Source organism: Palaemon carinicauda, chromosome 30 (genome assembly GCF_036898095.1).
Source record: "Palaemon carinicauda isolate YSFRI2023 chromosome 30, ASM3689809v2, whole genome shotgun sequence".
Taxonomy (NCBI): domain Eukaryota; kingdom Metazoa; phylum Arthropoda; class Malacostraca; order Decapoda; family Palaemonidae; genus Palaemon; species Palaemon carinicauda.
This window is the reverse complement of record NC_090754.1, coordinates 62,942,972-62,960,469: the sequence shown is the minus strand read 5'-3', so window position 1 is coordinate 62,960,469 and position 17,498 is coordinate 62,942,972. Positions and strand designations below refer to the sequence as shown.

The window sequence follows — 17,498 nt, the reverse complement described above, 5'->3', positions numbered from 1 at the left end:
AGGAAGAAATAACTAGGCGACGAAAACAGAAGTATACTAGTGGTTCCGTCTCTGGGTCTGTAGAAGAACTGGAAGCAACTCCTGCCCTCCGATCAAGAGTTCCTTCTCATAGTGATAGCTTGAAATCTGAATCAGCACCACATACATCTCACTCAGCGCATCAGCCTCAGCAATTAGTCGTCTATCAGTCTCCATGGCAACAGCCAGCTCTGTTGGTAAGATTTTTTCACAGTATACACTATTCAATTTATTAAGTTTGATGTGTTGGGTCTTTTATTTGTTAGATTTTATTCAAGTTTATAATTCATAAAATTATTTTTTTTTTCATTTTATCGTATTTTGATATTTGAATCTACTACATTTTCACTTTCTTACAGTTCTTACTGAAGATATGCTTTTGCTTTGATATTGTATGTCCTCCAATAATTCTTATGATTAGAATTAGTGAAGACATATTATATTATTTGGTGTGAAAATTCTTGGGCTTTTATTGTACATTATAGTGTATAGAGAGTACCATATATTACATGATTTTAGATTTATTTGAAATAATGGTGTTTATTGCAAATTACTCTGCTGCTTAGATAGTTATTGGTCAAAGAAGAGAGCAGGAGAGCAAGAGCAAGCAGTTTTCAAAATAATAGAAATATTTTTTAATAATAGTTTTGTCCTTGAAATTGATGAAAAATTAAAAAAAATTATTTGATATAAAACATATTTTCAGATAATTTCTTGCTTGCTGCGACAGGTTATGTCTCGTCCACAAGTAGGGGCCACTTTAAGTAGAATTATCACAATTTTAGAATAAAATTATCACAATTTTAGAATAAAATTACTCCCAAATCAGTTGTGGAGAGAATCATAAAAATTTTTGTGCATTTTTACTTGTTTTTTCCTGACATTTTCAGTTTTATGCAAATTTATGACCAGACTATTAAAAGAAAATTGGTTTGATTGCATCATGCTTTGCTGCTACGCAACTGCTGTGCATTACACATAACACTTGTTCAAAAGGTTTCCATACAATACTTCTGTGATCAGAAATCTGCATCCCCCTCACTGTACCCTTATAGTGCTTAGTAGTTGTGTCTCTTGTCTTTGATACTTCAATGTGTTCTTGCCCTAGCCAAGATGGTCGCCCCTGTGGTACATTTATGAAGTGGATCTACACTCGGTTTGTCTTTCTTGTGGAGGTAAACGATTTTCTGTGGAATCGCCATGTGAGTACTGTGGGGAGTAGTCATCCTCCCAGTAGGAAAGATATCTTTCTCGCCGTACAAAACAATCTGAGAGAGATCGTTCCCTTTCTCTATTTTCTCTCAGCTTGTTGCAGTGGGCTCTGAACCAATGGTCAGACTTCAGACTACCCTGCAACCCAGTTGCAAATGCCTCGGTAGATGGTAAAAGACCTCCTTTGGTGGCTGAACAAAAAGAACCCGTTAGCAGGAAACCCCCTCCCCCCCCTTTAGGTTCCTCCATCACAATTCCTCTTGTTCACAGATGCCTCTCGCCAAGGGTGGAATGCTCGCCTAAGAAAGGAGCAGATCTCAGGCCTATAATCAGAAGAGGATAAGGCCTTTCACATAAACTTCCTGGAAATGAAAGCTGTGCAATGACCATTACTACACTTCTCAAAGAAGCTGAGAGGTCACTCCGTGGTGTTGATGACTGACAACTCCACAGCGGTGACCAAAATCTCCAAACAAGGAGGCACAGCCTCTCTCCTGCTATGCAGTTTAGCAAGAGATAATCAAGTGGACGTAGTCCCAATCAGTCTTTCTCTCGGCTAGGTTTATCTCTGGGAAGAGGAATGTCATTGCAGACCACCTGAGTTATCGAGGGACGATAGTTGGTTTAGAATAGTCTTTGCTTCCCCTAATGGCGAAAGGACTTGTGACTTTGTGGCGTTCCCTGTCTTTGGACATGTTCACCATCCACCAGAATCACAGACTCAGTTGCTCTCCCATTCCAGACCAAGCTGTGGTGATGGAAGACGCATTTCAATACCTATGAGACAGACTAGACTTTTATGCTTTTCTACCATTCTGTCGTACACTGAACAGAGTCAGAACATCCAAGGGTGTCAGAGATGCTAGTAGTCCCAAAGTGGCCAGCAGTGGAAAAGTATTCAGACATGCTGTAACTTCTCACAGAAGTTCTCAGAGAACTTTAAGAATAGGCAAACCCGCTACGCCAACCTCACTTAAGAAAATTCCACGGCATAGTACATTGCCTGTCCCTTCACAGCTGGAGACTATCCAACGCCTCCTCCGAAAGAAAGGCTTTTTGGGATCAACTGCGAATCAGGTTTCCAGATATCTCAGAAACTCTTACACAGCAGTTTACCAGACAAAGTGTAAAACCTTCTGTGATTGGTGTCGTAGGAGAAATATTGCTACACTCAAAGCTACCATTCTCCTGATTACAGACTTCTTGGTTTTCTTAAGGTGTATGAAGGCCCTTTCAGTCACTGTGGTGGAAGGCTACTGCTCTGCCTTGAGCCAGGTATTCAAACTGAAAGGGCTTGATCTTTCCGCTTCTTGGGAACTCTCAGCTCTGATTAGGAGTTTTGAGCAGTTTTGACCTCCTCGAGAACTCAAACCCAGTTTCTGGGATGTGACTATACAGAAGTTCTACAGGTTTTAAAAGAAGCCCCATGCAAACCTCTGCATAAAGCCTTAGGCAGAGACCTTGCCTTAAAGACAGTCTTCCTCCTTGCCTTAGCTTCAATCAAGACGGTAATGGAATTGCAGGGTCTATCTCATCTTATGTCACATTCCAGGGGATGGAGAGAAACATCTTTGTGTTTTGTTTCCAAATTTGTAGCCAAATCTCCTGAGCCCAGTTGATAATGATCTCAGGTTCTCTCATGATCTTTTCCCTCAAACCCAGTTGACAGGTTACTATGTTCAGAAAGAGCAGTTTGTAAATATTTCAAAAGAACACAGTATCATAGGCCTAAAATCTCCAATTCTTTTGTGAGCACTGACCTCTCCAAAAAGAAAGTATCCAAGAACACTTTCTTTTTGGTATAGAGAACTCACGAGAGCCTATAAATCGTCAAGGAAGCGTCTCCATGGGCCCCTCCTCGAGCTTATGATGTATGTGGGCTTCCTGCAACCCTAGCATTCCGCAAAAACCACTATGTAGCACAGGGCAAAAAAAGCGTGACGGTACGTTAGCGGCTACCTGGTCCAGGGGGGACACTTAACAGGGTAATGTCTGATGTGAAGCAGTTAAAATGTGACAGTGCAAGAAGTGCAGTGAATTTATTTAGTGCAGTGGAGGGTGCGCCTGCTTGGGCCTGTCGTTCTCCTAGTCTTAGACCTCTTCCAAACTCCCCAACCCCTGGGAGAAGGAATGTTGAACGACGAAAGGAAACGAGAGGCTTTAGCTCCCGAGCAGACGTCCCCTCGAGCGTACCTGTTAACGTTTCACAGAACGTTTGCCCTCACCATAGGAAAGGTGAGGTTAAGGTGTTTTCGTCATCCTCGGATGACGCAGTACTTAAAAGAAGCTGGCGTCAAGCTTTCAGACCTCTTAAGAGGAAAATGGATAAAGTCAACCAGCATCCTACCGTAGCACCGCAGGCTCCTGGTTGTAGCCATTGGAGCAGTCCAGAGCGTTTTCCTTCCACCGAAGAGAGCTCGCCTGTCAAGCGTCCTGCAAAGACGTCGGATTCTGTCAAGAATCGTCCAGTTGTTGGGCAGTCCTCTGAACTGGGCATGACCTCAGTTCATGCTCCTCCTCCACCATCAGATTGGTTATCGCCCTCTGGACGTCCTGAGCATTCTTTGAGCGGCGTGGAGAGCAAACCTGTGATGGAAGTGACATCCCATGTATCACAACGAGTTAACCCGAATCTTAATATGCTGCAAGAGATGCAGCAAAGACACACTTCTTTTATGCAAAGCTACCAAGCTACAGACAATAAAAGAGTAGCATGCCTGGATCCTGAACGTCAGGAAGCTTCCTTTCTGGACGCCAAGCGGCACAAGGCGGTGAGTCGAGAGATTCTTGATGACGAACGTTTGGACATCTCCCCCGTTAAATGTCGTGAAACTGTTCCTAATAGGGAAAGTGGAGATAATCTTAACCCCAAACGTCAGGCAACCAAACGTGACGCCAGGCGTCAAGCAGCCAGTCATGACAGTGAGTGTTAAGCGACCAGATGTGATGCCTAGTGGCCAACAGCGCGAAGCGCTGAGCATCCTCCTAAACGTGACATTAAACGTCCTACAGGTGATCTCAAACGCTCGGCGAAACGTGACGTCAAACGTCCAGCCTTACGTGACGTCGAGCGTCGTCCAGAGCGAGGCGGCGTTGAACGTCCTACATGTCATGATTTTGAACGTCCAGCAAGACGTGAACTCGAGGGTTCAGCTAGACGTGACGTCGAGCGTCCTACAGAGCGAGGCGTCGAGCGTCCTACAGAGCGAGGCGTCGAGCGTCCTACAGAGCGAGGCGTCGAGCGTCCTCCTTTATGTGGCGTTGAACGTCCTGCAGGAGGTGTTCTCGACATCCCAACAAATCGTGAAGTTGAGCGTCCAGCTAGACGTGACGTCGAGCGTCCAGCTAGACGTGACGTCGAGCGTCCAGCAGTTCAGGACATCGAGCGTCCAGTGAGAAGCGATGTCGGGCGTCCTCCAGGACGCGACGTCGAACGGCAAGTAGCCAGACAGGACGTCGAGCGTCAAGCGGTTCGCGGTGCCGAGCGTCAAACAGGACACGACGTCGAGCGTTATGCAGATCGTGACACCGTGCGTCGAAGTTCCTTACGCGGAAGTCAAGAAGGGAAACATGACTTTGAGGATGAAAACTTAGGACTTCATACTGAACCTAGTCTAACCAGCAGTCGAGATCAAGAACACTTTAGTTCTGATCGCTTTGATCGCGAGCCTTTCACCGAGCGTCAAGCGTTAGATCTACAAGACGACAGACATGATGATCTGCAGCCTATTGATGCCAGAAGTCAGGACCTTAATGAAGTATAATCTGAGAAGCACAACGTTGTTACTCCCGCTGGGGCTTTGTCAGAGGAGAACATCGACGATCACCTTTCCTCTGTTGAATTGTTTGAGGAGTTATCAGAAGGAGAAGATTTTAAGTCGTTTTGTCCTTCAGTGGATCTTAAGAAACTCATGAAAGTTTTTAACAATGAGTTTCCAGATTCTTTTGTGCCAGGTGCTCCATGTTCATCACCCTCAGAATTCACGCTTGGGAAGGCACCGAAGAAGTCTCTTTTTACCAAAATGGTTCTATCACGGTCATCAAAAAGAGCTTTTAGAATGATGGGAGACTGGATGGAGTCCAAAAAGGACCAAGGAAAAGCAGCCTTTGCATTTCCTCCAACTAGACTAGCATCTAGATCTAGTATCTGGTACGAGACGGGAGAAGTTCTCGGCTTGGGAGTTCCTGCCTCTGCCCAGAGAGATTTCTCAAGTCTAGTAGACGCTCCCCGTCGATCGGCCATGAGGAAGACCAAGATTCTCTGGTCTACCTCAGAGTTAGACCATCTTCTCAAAGGCATCTTTAGAGCCTTCGAGGTTTTCAATTTCCTCGATTGGACTCTGGGAGCCTTGGGCAAGAAGGTTTCTGCCCTTAAAGAAGGTGACTCTTCTAGCCTAATACACATCATGTCCTGTATGGATAAGGCATTACGAGACGGATCGACTGAGTTGGCAGTGCTTTTTGCAGCAGGGATACTTAAGAAAAGAGCTCAGATGTGTTCGTTTCTGTCTTGGGGTTACCCCTTTCAGAAATCGGAATTGTTATATGCTCCTCAGTCTTCCTCTCTTTTCCCACAAGAACTGATTAGAGAGATTTTATCCACATTGATTCAGAAGGCCACCCAAGATCTGGTCTCAAAGACAGCAAGAAAGGTCTTACCAACCTCCTTCTCTAGCTGCAAGCCAAAGGAGGAAACGCCTTTCCCTAAGTTTTCTTAGCCCTTTCGAGGGAAGACTTCCAGCAGGGGTAGCTCTAGGCCCGATTGAAGGAGAACAAAGAGGAAAGGATTCAGAACAGGGGAAGCAGAGTCTGACTGCTTTCGCCTTCAGGCAGTAGGAGTCAGACTACACAACTTCTGGCAAGCGTGGGAGATGAGTGGGGCAGACCTTTGGTCAGTACAACTTCTGCAGGAGGGTTACAAGATCCCTTTTATAGGGAAACCTCCTTTAGTTTTAGCTCCAGTAGATCTCTCTCCCAGATACAGGGAGGAATCAGAGGCAAGCTTTACAACTCCAAGTGTCTCTCTTGTTGGAGAAGGGGGCGATAGAGAGGGTGCAGGACTTGCAGTCACCAGGTTTTTACAACTGCCTGTTCCTGGTTCCCAAGAACTCGGGGGGGGGGGGGGGGGGGGGGGGGCGTCCAGTCCTGGACCTAAGTGTACTCGACACATTTGTCCAAAGGACGAAGTTCTATATGGAGACTTCAAAGTCGGTTCTTGCAGCAGTAAGAAAGGGCGACTGGATGGTCTCATTAGACCTCCAGGACGCTTACTTTCACATCCCCATTCATCTGAGCTTCAAACATTATCTGAGGTTTGTCTTCAAGAGGGAAGTGTGTCAGTTTCGAGCTCTGTGTTTCGGCCTCAGCACCGCCCCTCAGATATTTACAAAATTTATGCTCAATGTAGCAAAAATACTCCACTAGACGATTGGCTTCTCAGAGCTCACTCTTACGATCACTGCCTGAAGGATCTTCAGATAACTTTGAAACATAAAGAATTGGGTCTTCTTGTCAACAAGGACAAGTCTCTTCTGTCACCATCAAAAAAGATATTTTAACATAACAAGGTTATTGAATGAACGTGTGTCGCTACCTAGAAATCCAAAACAGACAATTATAATACTCAATTTGGGAGCATGGATCTCCAAAACGCCTGACATCTTCAAAGCACAAAATAAAACAAAGCTACGAAAAACACGTCCGAATGTTCACGGGTGCTATCAAGGAATGATGGGAGAAGGTTAGGTAGTGGTGTTGGTGGTGGTGGGGGTGGTGGTGGTGGTGGTGGTGGTGGGGGGGGGGGGCAGTAGCTGTAATGAACGACACCTCGTAGCAACGGGGGATTTTGAGGAGGGAGAAGTCTAATTGGAAAGGGATCTCTGGTAGTGGTATCACTCGCCCCAGTTTTAATACCGACACCCTTTTATGGTTGAGCGAGCTGGATATATTCCTAGCATTCCATTCAACTTTTTTTCTGGTATATTTAGCAGTATTTATACCTTTGAAATGGTGTTTTTAAGGAGCATTTCACGGAAATAGATTTTTCCTTCGTCAAAATCCCTTATATGGGGGATGGTGATTCAGAGTCAAGTTTTTCGGGCTTTTCCGTCTCCCTTAAGGACGGAGCAAGCCATCTCGAAACTGCAATCTTTTGTAAAGAAGCAGAAGTGTTCTGCAAGGAACTGGATGAGCCTGTTGGGAACCCTTTCCTCGTTGGAACAGTTTGTCTCTCTAGGAAGGCTGAATCTCCGTCCTCTCCAATTCCACCTCAATCATCATTGGAACGAGGAGAAGGATCTAGAGACGATGTGCATTCCAGTTACGGAATCCATAAGAAGTTGCCTTTAGTGGTGGAATGATCCAGACAAGTTTCAAGAAGGTTACCCCTTAGAACAGAAGAACTCAGACCTTGTGTTGTGTTCCGACGCCTCGGACTCGGTTGGGAGCAACATTGGGAAAGTTGGAAGTTTCGGGATTGTGGACAAAGGTTCAGAAGAACTTCCACATCAACCAAAAGAAATTGTTAGCAGTCCTGTTGGCCCTCAGAAGCTTTGAAAGGTCAGTTTTGAACAAAGTGGTGCAGGTCAATGCCGACAACACCACAGCATTGGCTTACATTGCCAAGCAAGGCGGAACCCACTCAATGTCCCTTTACGAGACTGCGAGGAATCTCCTCATCTGGGCAAAGGAAAGGAATGTAGTTCTGATTACAAGGTTCATTCAAGGGGAGAAGAACGTGATGGCAGACAGCCTCAGCAGGAGGGGTCAAGTTCTGGCCACAGAGTGGACACTCCATCAAGAAGTCTGCAAGAATCTGTGGCAACTTTGGTGTCGCCCCTGCATGACCTTTTCGCAACCGCGAAGACAGAGGCTAGAGGCTTATTGCTCCCCAGTGCCAGATCTTGAAGCAGTCCACACAGACACTTTCCTGCTAAATTGGTCCAATCTGGACGTGTACGTTTTTCCACCGTTCAAAATTCTTTACAAGGTATTCCAAAATTTGTGGCAAGCGAAAGGACCAGAATGACTAGTGGCCCCCTTTTGGCCCTCAAGAAAATGGTTCACAGAGGTACTGGAATGGATGGTGGACACTCCAAGAAGCCTTCCATTAAGAGTAGATTTACTCAAACAACCCCACTTGGAAAGGTACCATCAAAGTCTCCAAAATCTTCAGCTAACTGCCTTCAGACTATCAAAAAACTCACAAGAGCTAGAGGTTTTTCGAAGGAGGCAGCTAGAGCTATTGCAAGAGCAAGAAGGACTTCGACCATCAGGGTTTTATCAATCCAAGTGGGAGGTTTTAAGAGAATGGTGTAGAGTCAACTCTGTTTCCTCATCTAGTACCTCTGTAACTCAGATTGCTGACTTCCTGTTATACCTGCGAAGGAAGCGCAATTTTTCATCATCAACCAAAAAGGGATACAGGAGTATGTTAACAACTGTATTCAGACACAGAAGCTTTGACCTTTCGAATAATAAAGACCCACAGGAACTTATTAAATCTTTTGATACATCAAAGCAATGTTACCATGATTCACCAGCTTGGAATCTGGATATAGTCCTGAAGTTCCTTATGAGGGACAGGTTTGAGCCCTTGCACTCAACTTCCCTTAAGGACCTCACGATGAAGACTGTTTTCTTGGTTAGTCTAGCAACAGCCAAGAGAGTTAGTGAAATCCATGCGTTTAGTAAAAACGTTGGTTTTCGAGATAATAGAGCTATCTGCTCATTGTAGTTAGGCTTTCTAGCCAAGAATGAGTGCCCTTCTCAACCTTGGCCTAAGGCTTTTCAGATTCCGAATCTTTCAGATGTGGTTGGCGAAGAGTTGGAGAGAGTCCTATGCCCAGTAAAAGCCCTGAAGTTCTACCTGGATAGAACAAAAGAGTTGCAAGGCAAGTCGGAAGCTCTGTGGTGCTCAGTCAAGAAGCCCTCATTGCAGATGTCAAAGAATGTCCTTTCATTCTCCATCAGACTTTTAATAAGAGAGGCTCATGCACATTGCAGTGAGACAGACCTTAGACTTTTAAAGGTCAAAACTCACAAAGTTAGAGCTGTAGCAACTTCAGTGGCCTTCGAACAGAATAGATCGTTGCTGAGCATTATGGACACAACCTTTTGGAGGAGCAAATCTGTGTTCGTTTCACACTATTTGAAAAGTGTCCAGACTCTTTATGAGGACTGCTACACTCTGGCACCATTCATAGTAGCGAGTGCAGTAGTGGGGGAAGGATCCACCACTACATTCCCATAATCCTAATACCTTTTTCTTCTCTTGGAACTTTTAATTTGTTTTTCTGGTTGTTTTGTGGAGATTGCGAGTCTTCCGCAATCATTGATTTGGTCAGGTGGTCAATTTTGTTCCTTGAGAGCGCCCGGAACTGGGTATTAGAGGAGGCTCTGTCACATAGAGGTATGTACACCAGTTTGACAGCTCCTAGAGGTCTTCAGATCCCTGGGAGGATTGCTGGATCTCATAAGGAAAGCGGACAGAATGAGGCTGAGAATCATTGAAGTCAGCTTCCTTATCAGGTACGAACCCTTAAGCTTGTTTTATTAAACTCTTAAGCAGAATTCCAACTATATTGGCTGTCTCTAACCCTCCTCCAAAGGTGTTAATCGGCTATATATATAACTACCGGGTAAGTCTTATGTTTAAAAATGTTATTTTCATTATAAAATAAATTTTTGAACATACTTACCCGGTAGTTATATATAATTTAATTCCCACCCTCCTCCCCTCTAGAGACTAGAGGCATGGAAGATCTGAGGAATCATGGAATGATTCCAGGTACCTCACTGGAGGGCGCGCAGGTGGTACACCTGGCTATCCAATCGGCGATTGGCGCGAGTTTTTAATTTTCTGCCGTGACATCAGGGACGTAAGCTATATATATAACTACCGGGCAAGTACATTCAAAAATTTATTTTATAATGAAAATAACGTATCAAAATTATTGTAAATCAGTAAGAGGAATGAAACATTCATAAACATCCATATGTCCTTAAACTCGACAGCAAATAAAATACAAGAGAAAATAGTTTTTACTAAGAACTATATACAGTACTTTTTTATGATAGTATTAAAAATGATAGTTTAAGTAATAATGTCTTTTAGCAAGTAGAAAAATGATCCTTCGTTAGTTTGCCTTATCAGTGATATCGATTATCTTATAAACGCAAACAATGAAAAATATGGATATTGACTGTGTTTTTATTTCATAATACGATACTAATATGTGAATACTACATGCATTATTATTGGATACAGTTAAGTAGAAGATATCTTTTATCAAAATCCTGCTTTGGAGTCAGAGTATGGAGAGGGTTATTATATTTTCATTCATACGCAAAATACAAATCATTTTCCTTTAGGTAGGGAATATGTTTTCAGGAGAGACTGAAAATGGAGTAATGAAATGTGAAATTTAAATTAATCTTCTCTAAAAAAAATTATAAAAAAAAATATTTCTTCCCTAAAATACAACTTAACAAGGGAAGTTGTTAATTGTTTACCGGTAGTTATTTTCTATTTATTTATTTATCTATAAGACATGCCCTGGGGTCAGTGAAAGATCAGTAGACTCCATGAAGGGGTCAGTGATCTAAAAAAAATATGGGGATCCTTGCTTAAGTGAATAGTTTGAGAACTACCTTGGATAGTACAGTAGCTTAAGGCTCTTGTTTAAATGTGATTTATATAATGTGAAGTGGCTTCAGTTAATTTTGTGTTATTTGTTTCTGTAATGCAGCCACCAGGATACACTGCCGTCCAACCAGGTGTCCAGTCCGTTGTGAACACTTCTCAGCCCCCGGCTGCAGCAGATCCAACCATGTCCCTGTTGTTTTCAGAGACAAGATCGCAAAATACAGAGCTCAAAATATCCGTCTCAAAAGTGTCCGACAAGATAGATGGCTTGGCTAGCAAGGTAATGCGAGAGTCATTCATGTTAAGTTCATGAGCATGAGTTTTTTTCCTTACATGTAGTAATATGGTAAAGTTCTAAAGTGAATTGACTATTAAAAGGAGGAAAAATTTATCTGTATTTGTATTATGTACATTTCTAGATTGAGAAAATGGAACAGCAACTGAGGCAACAAGAAGGGATAAATTCTCACTCAGCCTTAGTGCCTGCTAGCGTAGTAAACTCGCAGTTTAATCTCCTTCACCAAAAGAGTGCCGTTGATGCACAGGCAATACTAGCACAAATAACCACATTAGTCACTGAAAATGACACTATGAAGGCAGTGTTGGAGGAAAAAGATAAGAAAATTACTTTATTGAATGAATCATTGACTCAGTTGCTTCAGAAAAATCAGAAGTAAGTGGAAATTTTGATCATTATTGTGAAGTTGTAAGTTAAGTGAAAGAAAATGAGAAATTTTATCTAAAAGATGAATGAGCAATTCTGTATTACATAAAACATTTAATTGGATGGTGGCTGTAAGAAAATCAGAAATTTGATTATAATGTTTTTATCACTTATGCCTTCCATTTCCACATTTAGAATATTACTTTACAACATTTTAGCAAGTACCTGTAGTTTAACTTGAAGTTATTAGTATGACCTAATTTCAGACTTCTAGAGGAAAAGACAGATATGCTTATTGCCAAGCAAGACTCCGGGAAAACTGTCAGCTTAACAGAGGTGCTTGAATTACGTGAAGAAAAAGCTTCAATTAGTAGTGAACTAGGAAATACTCGGGACCAGTTAACAGCTGCTAAGGTAATTGTGATGAAATATTTGTAGACAAAGTTGATTGATTTGTAACCATAGTTTTTCCCCACAAGGATCATGAGGCCATTCATTTCATTTTATTTTGATAGAATTTGAATGATTTAACTTGAGCTTTCTTAAGCAATTGTTTGCCTTTAGTTGCAGATATTGAGATAAGATTAAATTGACTATGCTATTTAATCCGTAAAGGGTTGGGAGGTTGTCATGGAAGTTGAAAAGCAAAATCAATCTCCAATTAGAGATGCTTCAAACTATGCACTACTTTTTTATGTTTTACCATTTTATGTTGAATTCTTTAGATGTCCTAAGTGTGCATTATGAAACTTGAATCACCTGAACTAAAACCAAACATAGTATAGAAAATATATACAGTATATGTAATTATCAAGCTAAATTTCTGTTCATAAACTAGGAAAAAATGAAAAAAGATTTGTTCTGGGAAGAAAAGTAATTATTTAAATGAACCTTCCCTGATGTTCATATTACTTGGTATGTTGACATTACCAGTTAGAAATTGGAATTTTTTTCCCTTTCAATTGCTAATGCCACTAATAAAGTAATGAGAATTAGCAACATCTAACAATTATAGCATGTGCAAGTCGTATCACTACTTCAGTCTCAATGTGGACATATCAGTGACAGGGCATGCATGCCAGATCATGATTTTTTTTTTTTTCATATGTATTTTAGTGGTTTAAAGAGGTCTTCTGGATTTGTTAGTAATTGCTCGGTGATCATAACCTGTATCATATTTTTTTCTTGTGCCAGTGACAATTTTTTTTAATTTAGAAAGTCATTGAGAAGTGCTAAGCCCCACTTTTTTTCCTTTGGAAAGTATGTTTCATGGTTGCTAGTTAGATTAAAGTTCAAAGGAGAGAAGAAAGCTTACTTTTACTTCTAGGAGAAATCTGGAGAAGATTAGATTAGTTGATCATTGAGGGAATGATGATGATAATACATCTCCAACCTTTGACTTTGCTACATTCCTAACAAATTTTGTATTGATTGTCATTATAAAGATTTTAACTTCATTAGCTTCATTAGTGGAATCTCAGAAGACCATTAAGCCTTCGATTATGGGTAATATTTCAGTCCTAACATGCTTTGTTTCAATCCCTAGGCTAACTTCTAGTGCACCATCCAGTAAAGGTCCTGATGTTACACAGCACATACCATTTTCAAAATGCTCTTGTAGAGCCTCAAATTCTTTATTTACTTTAGACCCTTCATCTGCAAACCACTCATTCACACATTTCTAGCCCCACTTATGTTCCTATGTATTACAAGCCTTTTCTTTTGTCATTTAAATCTGGAATGGCCATTGAATTCGTTAAAGAGGTTGTTAACGACGGGTGCTGAGCATCAGCTAGTAGCCCAGCTCCCCCACCTGTCAGGAGCTCTTCACTTTTATCTGCAGTTGCAATGATTATGGATGTATTGTTGTGCTATGACTAAAAGCTTTGATCTTTTTCTTTTCTTGTAAAAAGGGACTGTTGGTTATTGTAGTTTGTAAATGTGGATGAGGAGGAGATTCATACTTGCTGGGAAAAGGGTGTAAATTGCAACCAGTTTATGGCTAAATCAGCTGTAGATCTCCACTCTGTGTTACTTGTAGGCAATACGATTATTCACCTTTATCCCTGTGTTGGTCGTGGCCTCACGTGCAGTTGCAGGCATATGCCTCTGAGAGAAGAAAGAGAGCTAAGCCTTTTCTTGCGTCTATTTTGGCAATGCACAAAAACACACCAAGGAAGTGTTTGACCTCTTTCGCTATATCATTCAGTACCACTACTACTGCTGCAATGGAGATACGCCTTTATCAGTGTCCTGGGAATGTGTCAGGATTGAGGAGACCTCGATTCTACATCTGCGCGCTTTTCTGGTGCCGTGCGGGGTTCTCCCAGTGATTGCTGCACCCGAACGGAAGTTTAAGGCTCATGTGTTGCTGTGCAGACTGCCACCAACAAGTATTCTATAACAATCGCACTTCCTCCTTTGTCCTTTTGATTTTGTGGTTGTATGCATGTATGTATATCTGTATATAGGTATATGTCTATGCATATATAGGTATATATATATATATATATATATATATATATATATATATATATATATATATATATATATATATATATATATATATATATATATATATATATATACACACGAGGCCTGTCTAAAAAGTATCCGACCTTATGCCAGAAAAAATATTTCACATACCTGACAGGATTTGGACCCTAATCCCCTTCAAAGTAGGCCCCTTATGCTTGCACACACTTAGCCCACCGATCCATCCACTGCTGGAAACACCTCTGGAAGTCTTCTTTTGGAATGGTGTTCATCTTCGCCGTCGCGTTCCGCCTTATCTCTTCTCTACTCTCAAAACGGGATCCTTTCAGTGGCGTCTACAATTTTGGAAACAACCAGAAGTCGCAAGGAGCCATGTCTGGAGAGTAGGGATGTTGGCGAACGACTGGAATTTTATGTTTGGCCAAAAAATGTTGGATCAATTGGGATGAGTTTGCGGGGGCGTTTTCGTGATGCAGCTGCCAATTTTTCGCCGTCCACATGTCTGGCCTTTTGCGCCGAACTGCGTCACGGAGACGCCGGAGAACATCTTGATAGTACTCCTTTGTCACTGGTTGTCCTTGCGGTGCGTATTCGTGATGCACAATTCCACGGATATCAAAGAAGACAGTCAGCATCACCTTCATTTTGCTTGGCACCTGTCGCCCTTTTTTCGGCCTTGGAGACTCGGGATGCTTCCATTGCGACGACTGTCTTTTTGTTTCTGGGTCGTACCCGTACACCCATGACTCATCTCAAGTTATCACGGTGTTCAGAAACTGAGGATCAGTGTTGGCAGTGTCCAGAAGGTCCTTTGCAACTTGAAAATGGAGGTCCTTTTGTTTCGGCGACAATTACCAGGGCAAAAATTTCGCAGCCCCACTCTGCATGTTCAAATCATCACACAAAATTGCATGTGCGGAATCTTTACTCTCTCCAACCTCTTGGGCAATCTCCCGCACGGTTGAACGACGATCTGTCATCACCAAATTTCGCACCCTCTCAACAACAGCTGCACTCCGAGCAGTTTGGGGCCTGCCAGAACGCTGTTCACTCTCTGCTGATGTGCGGCCACTTTTGAATCAGTTGAACCACTCCTTAATTTGTGTTACACCCATCGGATTTTCTCCAAACACCTGCTGAATCTTATGAATAGTTTCGCTTTGAGAATCACCAAGCTTTTGACAAAATTTGATGCAGTATCTTTGCTCAACATGTTCAGTCATCTTGAGAGAATCGGTAATCCGACAGAAACGTTGTGTAGCACCTCACTCAGCGACCGACAGGCAGCAACATATGGGCTGGATGGTGGTGAAAAAATTCATGCATGCACATGAAGATGTCTTCCTTCACTGTGCAGAGTGGTGCCACGCTATCTTCTCTATTTCGCACGGGAAAAATAAAGGTCGGATACTTTTTAGACAGGCCTCGTGTATATATATATATATATATATACTGTGTATATATATATATATATATGTGTGTGTGTAGGTATATATATATATATGTGTGTGTGTGTGTGTGTAGGTATATATATATATATATATATGTATGTATGTATGTATGTATGTATGTATGTATGTATGTATGTATGTATGTATGTATGTATGAACTGATCACAGTTAAGTTGGCCGTTACTGATCGGGATAAGTGAAGTGTCAACAGATTTTTCTTCTTTGTTAGAGGAAGGACGGTTATGCTGTGGCTTGGGTGGCACTACGAAAAAGACGGTTACAGGTTAGCTTGGGCTTGGCGTCACCAAACCCTCTCCCGATTGGTTGTTATGAGACTTTCGGGTCAAAACAACCAATCATTGATCAGGCATCGCGACGCCCATGTATGGGCGCTTGGGTAAAAACCCCATAGGACAGACAGTCCGGTTTCAGAGGCCTAGCGAGTGTGTCACGTCAGAAATGGCAGGTGCCAACATGTGTGCCAAACTGAGTACCATTTTTCTGAGGGCTTTTTCTTAGTAACGTAACGTAATCATAATTAAGGGCGCCCTTGTAAACTTAAGAGAATATAGGATATGTAAAATTATCAACTCTGCTATTATTTGTGCATGAAATCCCTCTCTATTCATGTTTCCCTAAAACTGATTGAACCCCAATACGACCCAGATCAGGTCATATTAAATGGTGTCAGGTGTGGTGTATTAACACATGGCAGAGGGACTCGAAGAGGAAGAGGTCAGAGAGGTAGGAGTGTGGCGACTGGCGGATGTTGGAAATGTGGTAGGAGGGGGCACCTCCAGGCTGCATGCCCCTACGACGATCAGCGGCGGTGTTTGGGATGCCAGGCCACAGACCACCTACTGAACAACTGTCCAAAAAACGGCGTTGGCTCGAGAGATCACGGTTTTCGTGCACCAACAAGAGGAAGGGGAAAATGACACGGGACGGGGACCAAGGGTCCTTCGGGCTGTCCGTCAGAACCGCCAGGACTAAAGACAGAAGAACCATGGAGTCAGTCGTCACGCCCCCGGCTCGACGTCGGGGGAGGCCAGTCAGTGCCCCAGCCAGCAGTAAGGGATACCCCTGGGTCAGCGAGCGTGACTTCCCCGGGAGTGCCTGAGGGGGTTCGGGAGGTAGAGCAGCCGCCTCCCACCGCCGCTCCCACACATGCAAGTAGGAATGCGGTCCCCGTTCTTAGAGTAAAGCTGGGATCGTGTGTGCAACGCGCTCTGCTTGATGCCAGGGCCAGCGTATCCCTTATGGAAGAACATTTGGCAACGGATGCCATACAAACATCAAGGGAGTGCCTGGTGTTGAACACGGCTGGGGGTCACAAACTGATAACCCGACGTATTGTTAGACAACAATTCATCCTTCAAGGTCGAGAAGTGACCCATGCCTTCTATGTCATCCCGACATTAAATATGGGGGATATTCCCATTATCCTGGGAATCGATTTCATCAAGGAGAAACAAGTGACAATACGGGGCTCTGATGGGGAGGGGCTGGAAGTGAGGTGGAAAGTGGGACCAGGAGAAGAGACAGATACCCGTTATGGGGGAAACTCGGCCTCGAGTTAGGGTCGCCCTTACTGCTAAGGGGATAGCAGGGGCGGTTCCTGCCAAGCCAGAGGCAGGTGAATCAATCCCCCCCTCCACCCTCTACTTCCTATCAGTGGCACCCGCACCGGAAATGCGCGAAGGTGACCTAGTGTACGTAAAACCACATCAAAAGTGGCAGGATTTCATGTCTCCAGGAGTCACCCATTACTGAAGGAAAGGTTGAAATTCCCTTTATAAATGTAGTGGTTCCACTTAGGCACGGAGTCGGTCTGCAACCTTGAGTTATGTTCATTTGTGACAGCCGAACAGACACTGGCGACCTTGTCTTTCCATGGTCAAGGTCCCGGCGGGGACAGGCTGAGAAAGCTCCGTCAAACAGCTATTGGAGCGATCCCAATTAATTATTATAAGAGAGTAGGAGATATTGTAGAGAATTTTGCGGACGTAAT

General features: G+C 43.1%; 1 protein-coding gene across 5 annotated transcripts in view; it reads left to right on the top strand.

The window, feature by feature from the left end:
• Positions 1–17,498, top strand: part of LOC137623217 (FK506-binding protein 15-like) — a 176,189-nt gene that overhangs the window by 75,937 nt on the left and 82,754 nt on the right. For all 5 annotated transcript variants that reach the window (XM_068353933.1, XM_068353935.1, XM_068353936.1 and 2 more), the window contains exons 9-12: positions 3–215; positions 10,980–11,156; positions 11,296–11,549; positions 11,807–11,954. In XM_068353933.1, the coding sequence (XP_068210034.1) occupies positions 3–215; positions 10,980–11,156; positions 11,296–11,549; positions 11,807–11,954 (792 nt within the window). The remainder of the gene's footprint in view (positions 1–2; positions 216–10,979; positions 11,157–11,295; positions 11,550–11,806; positions 11,955–17,498) is intronic.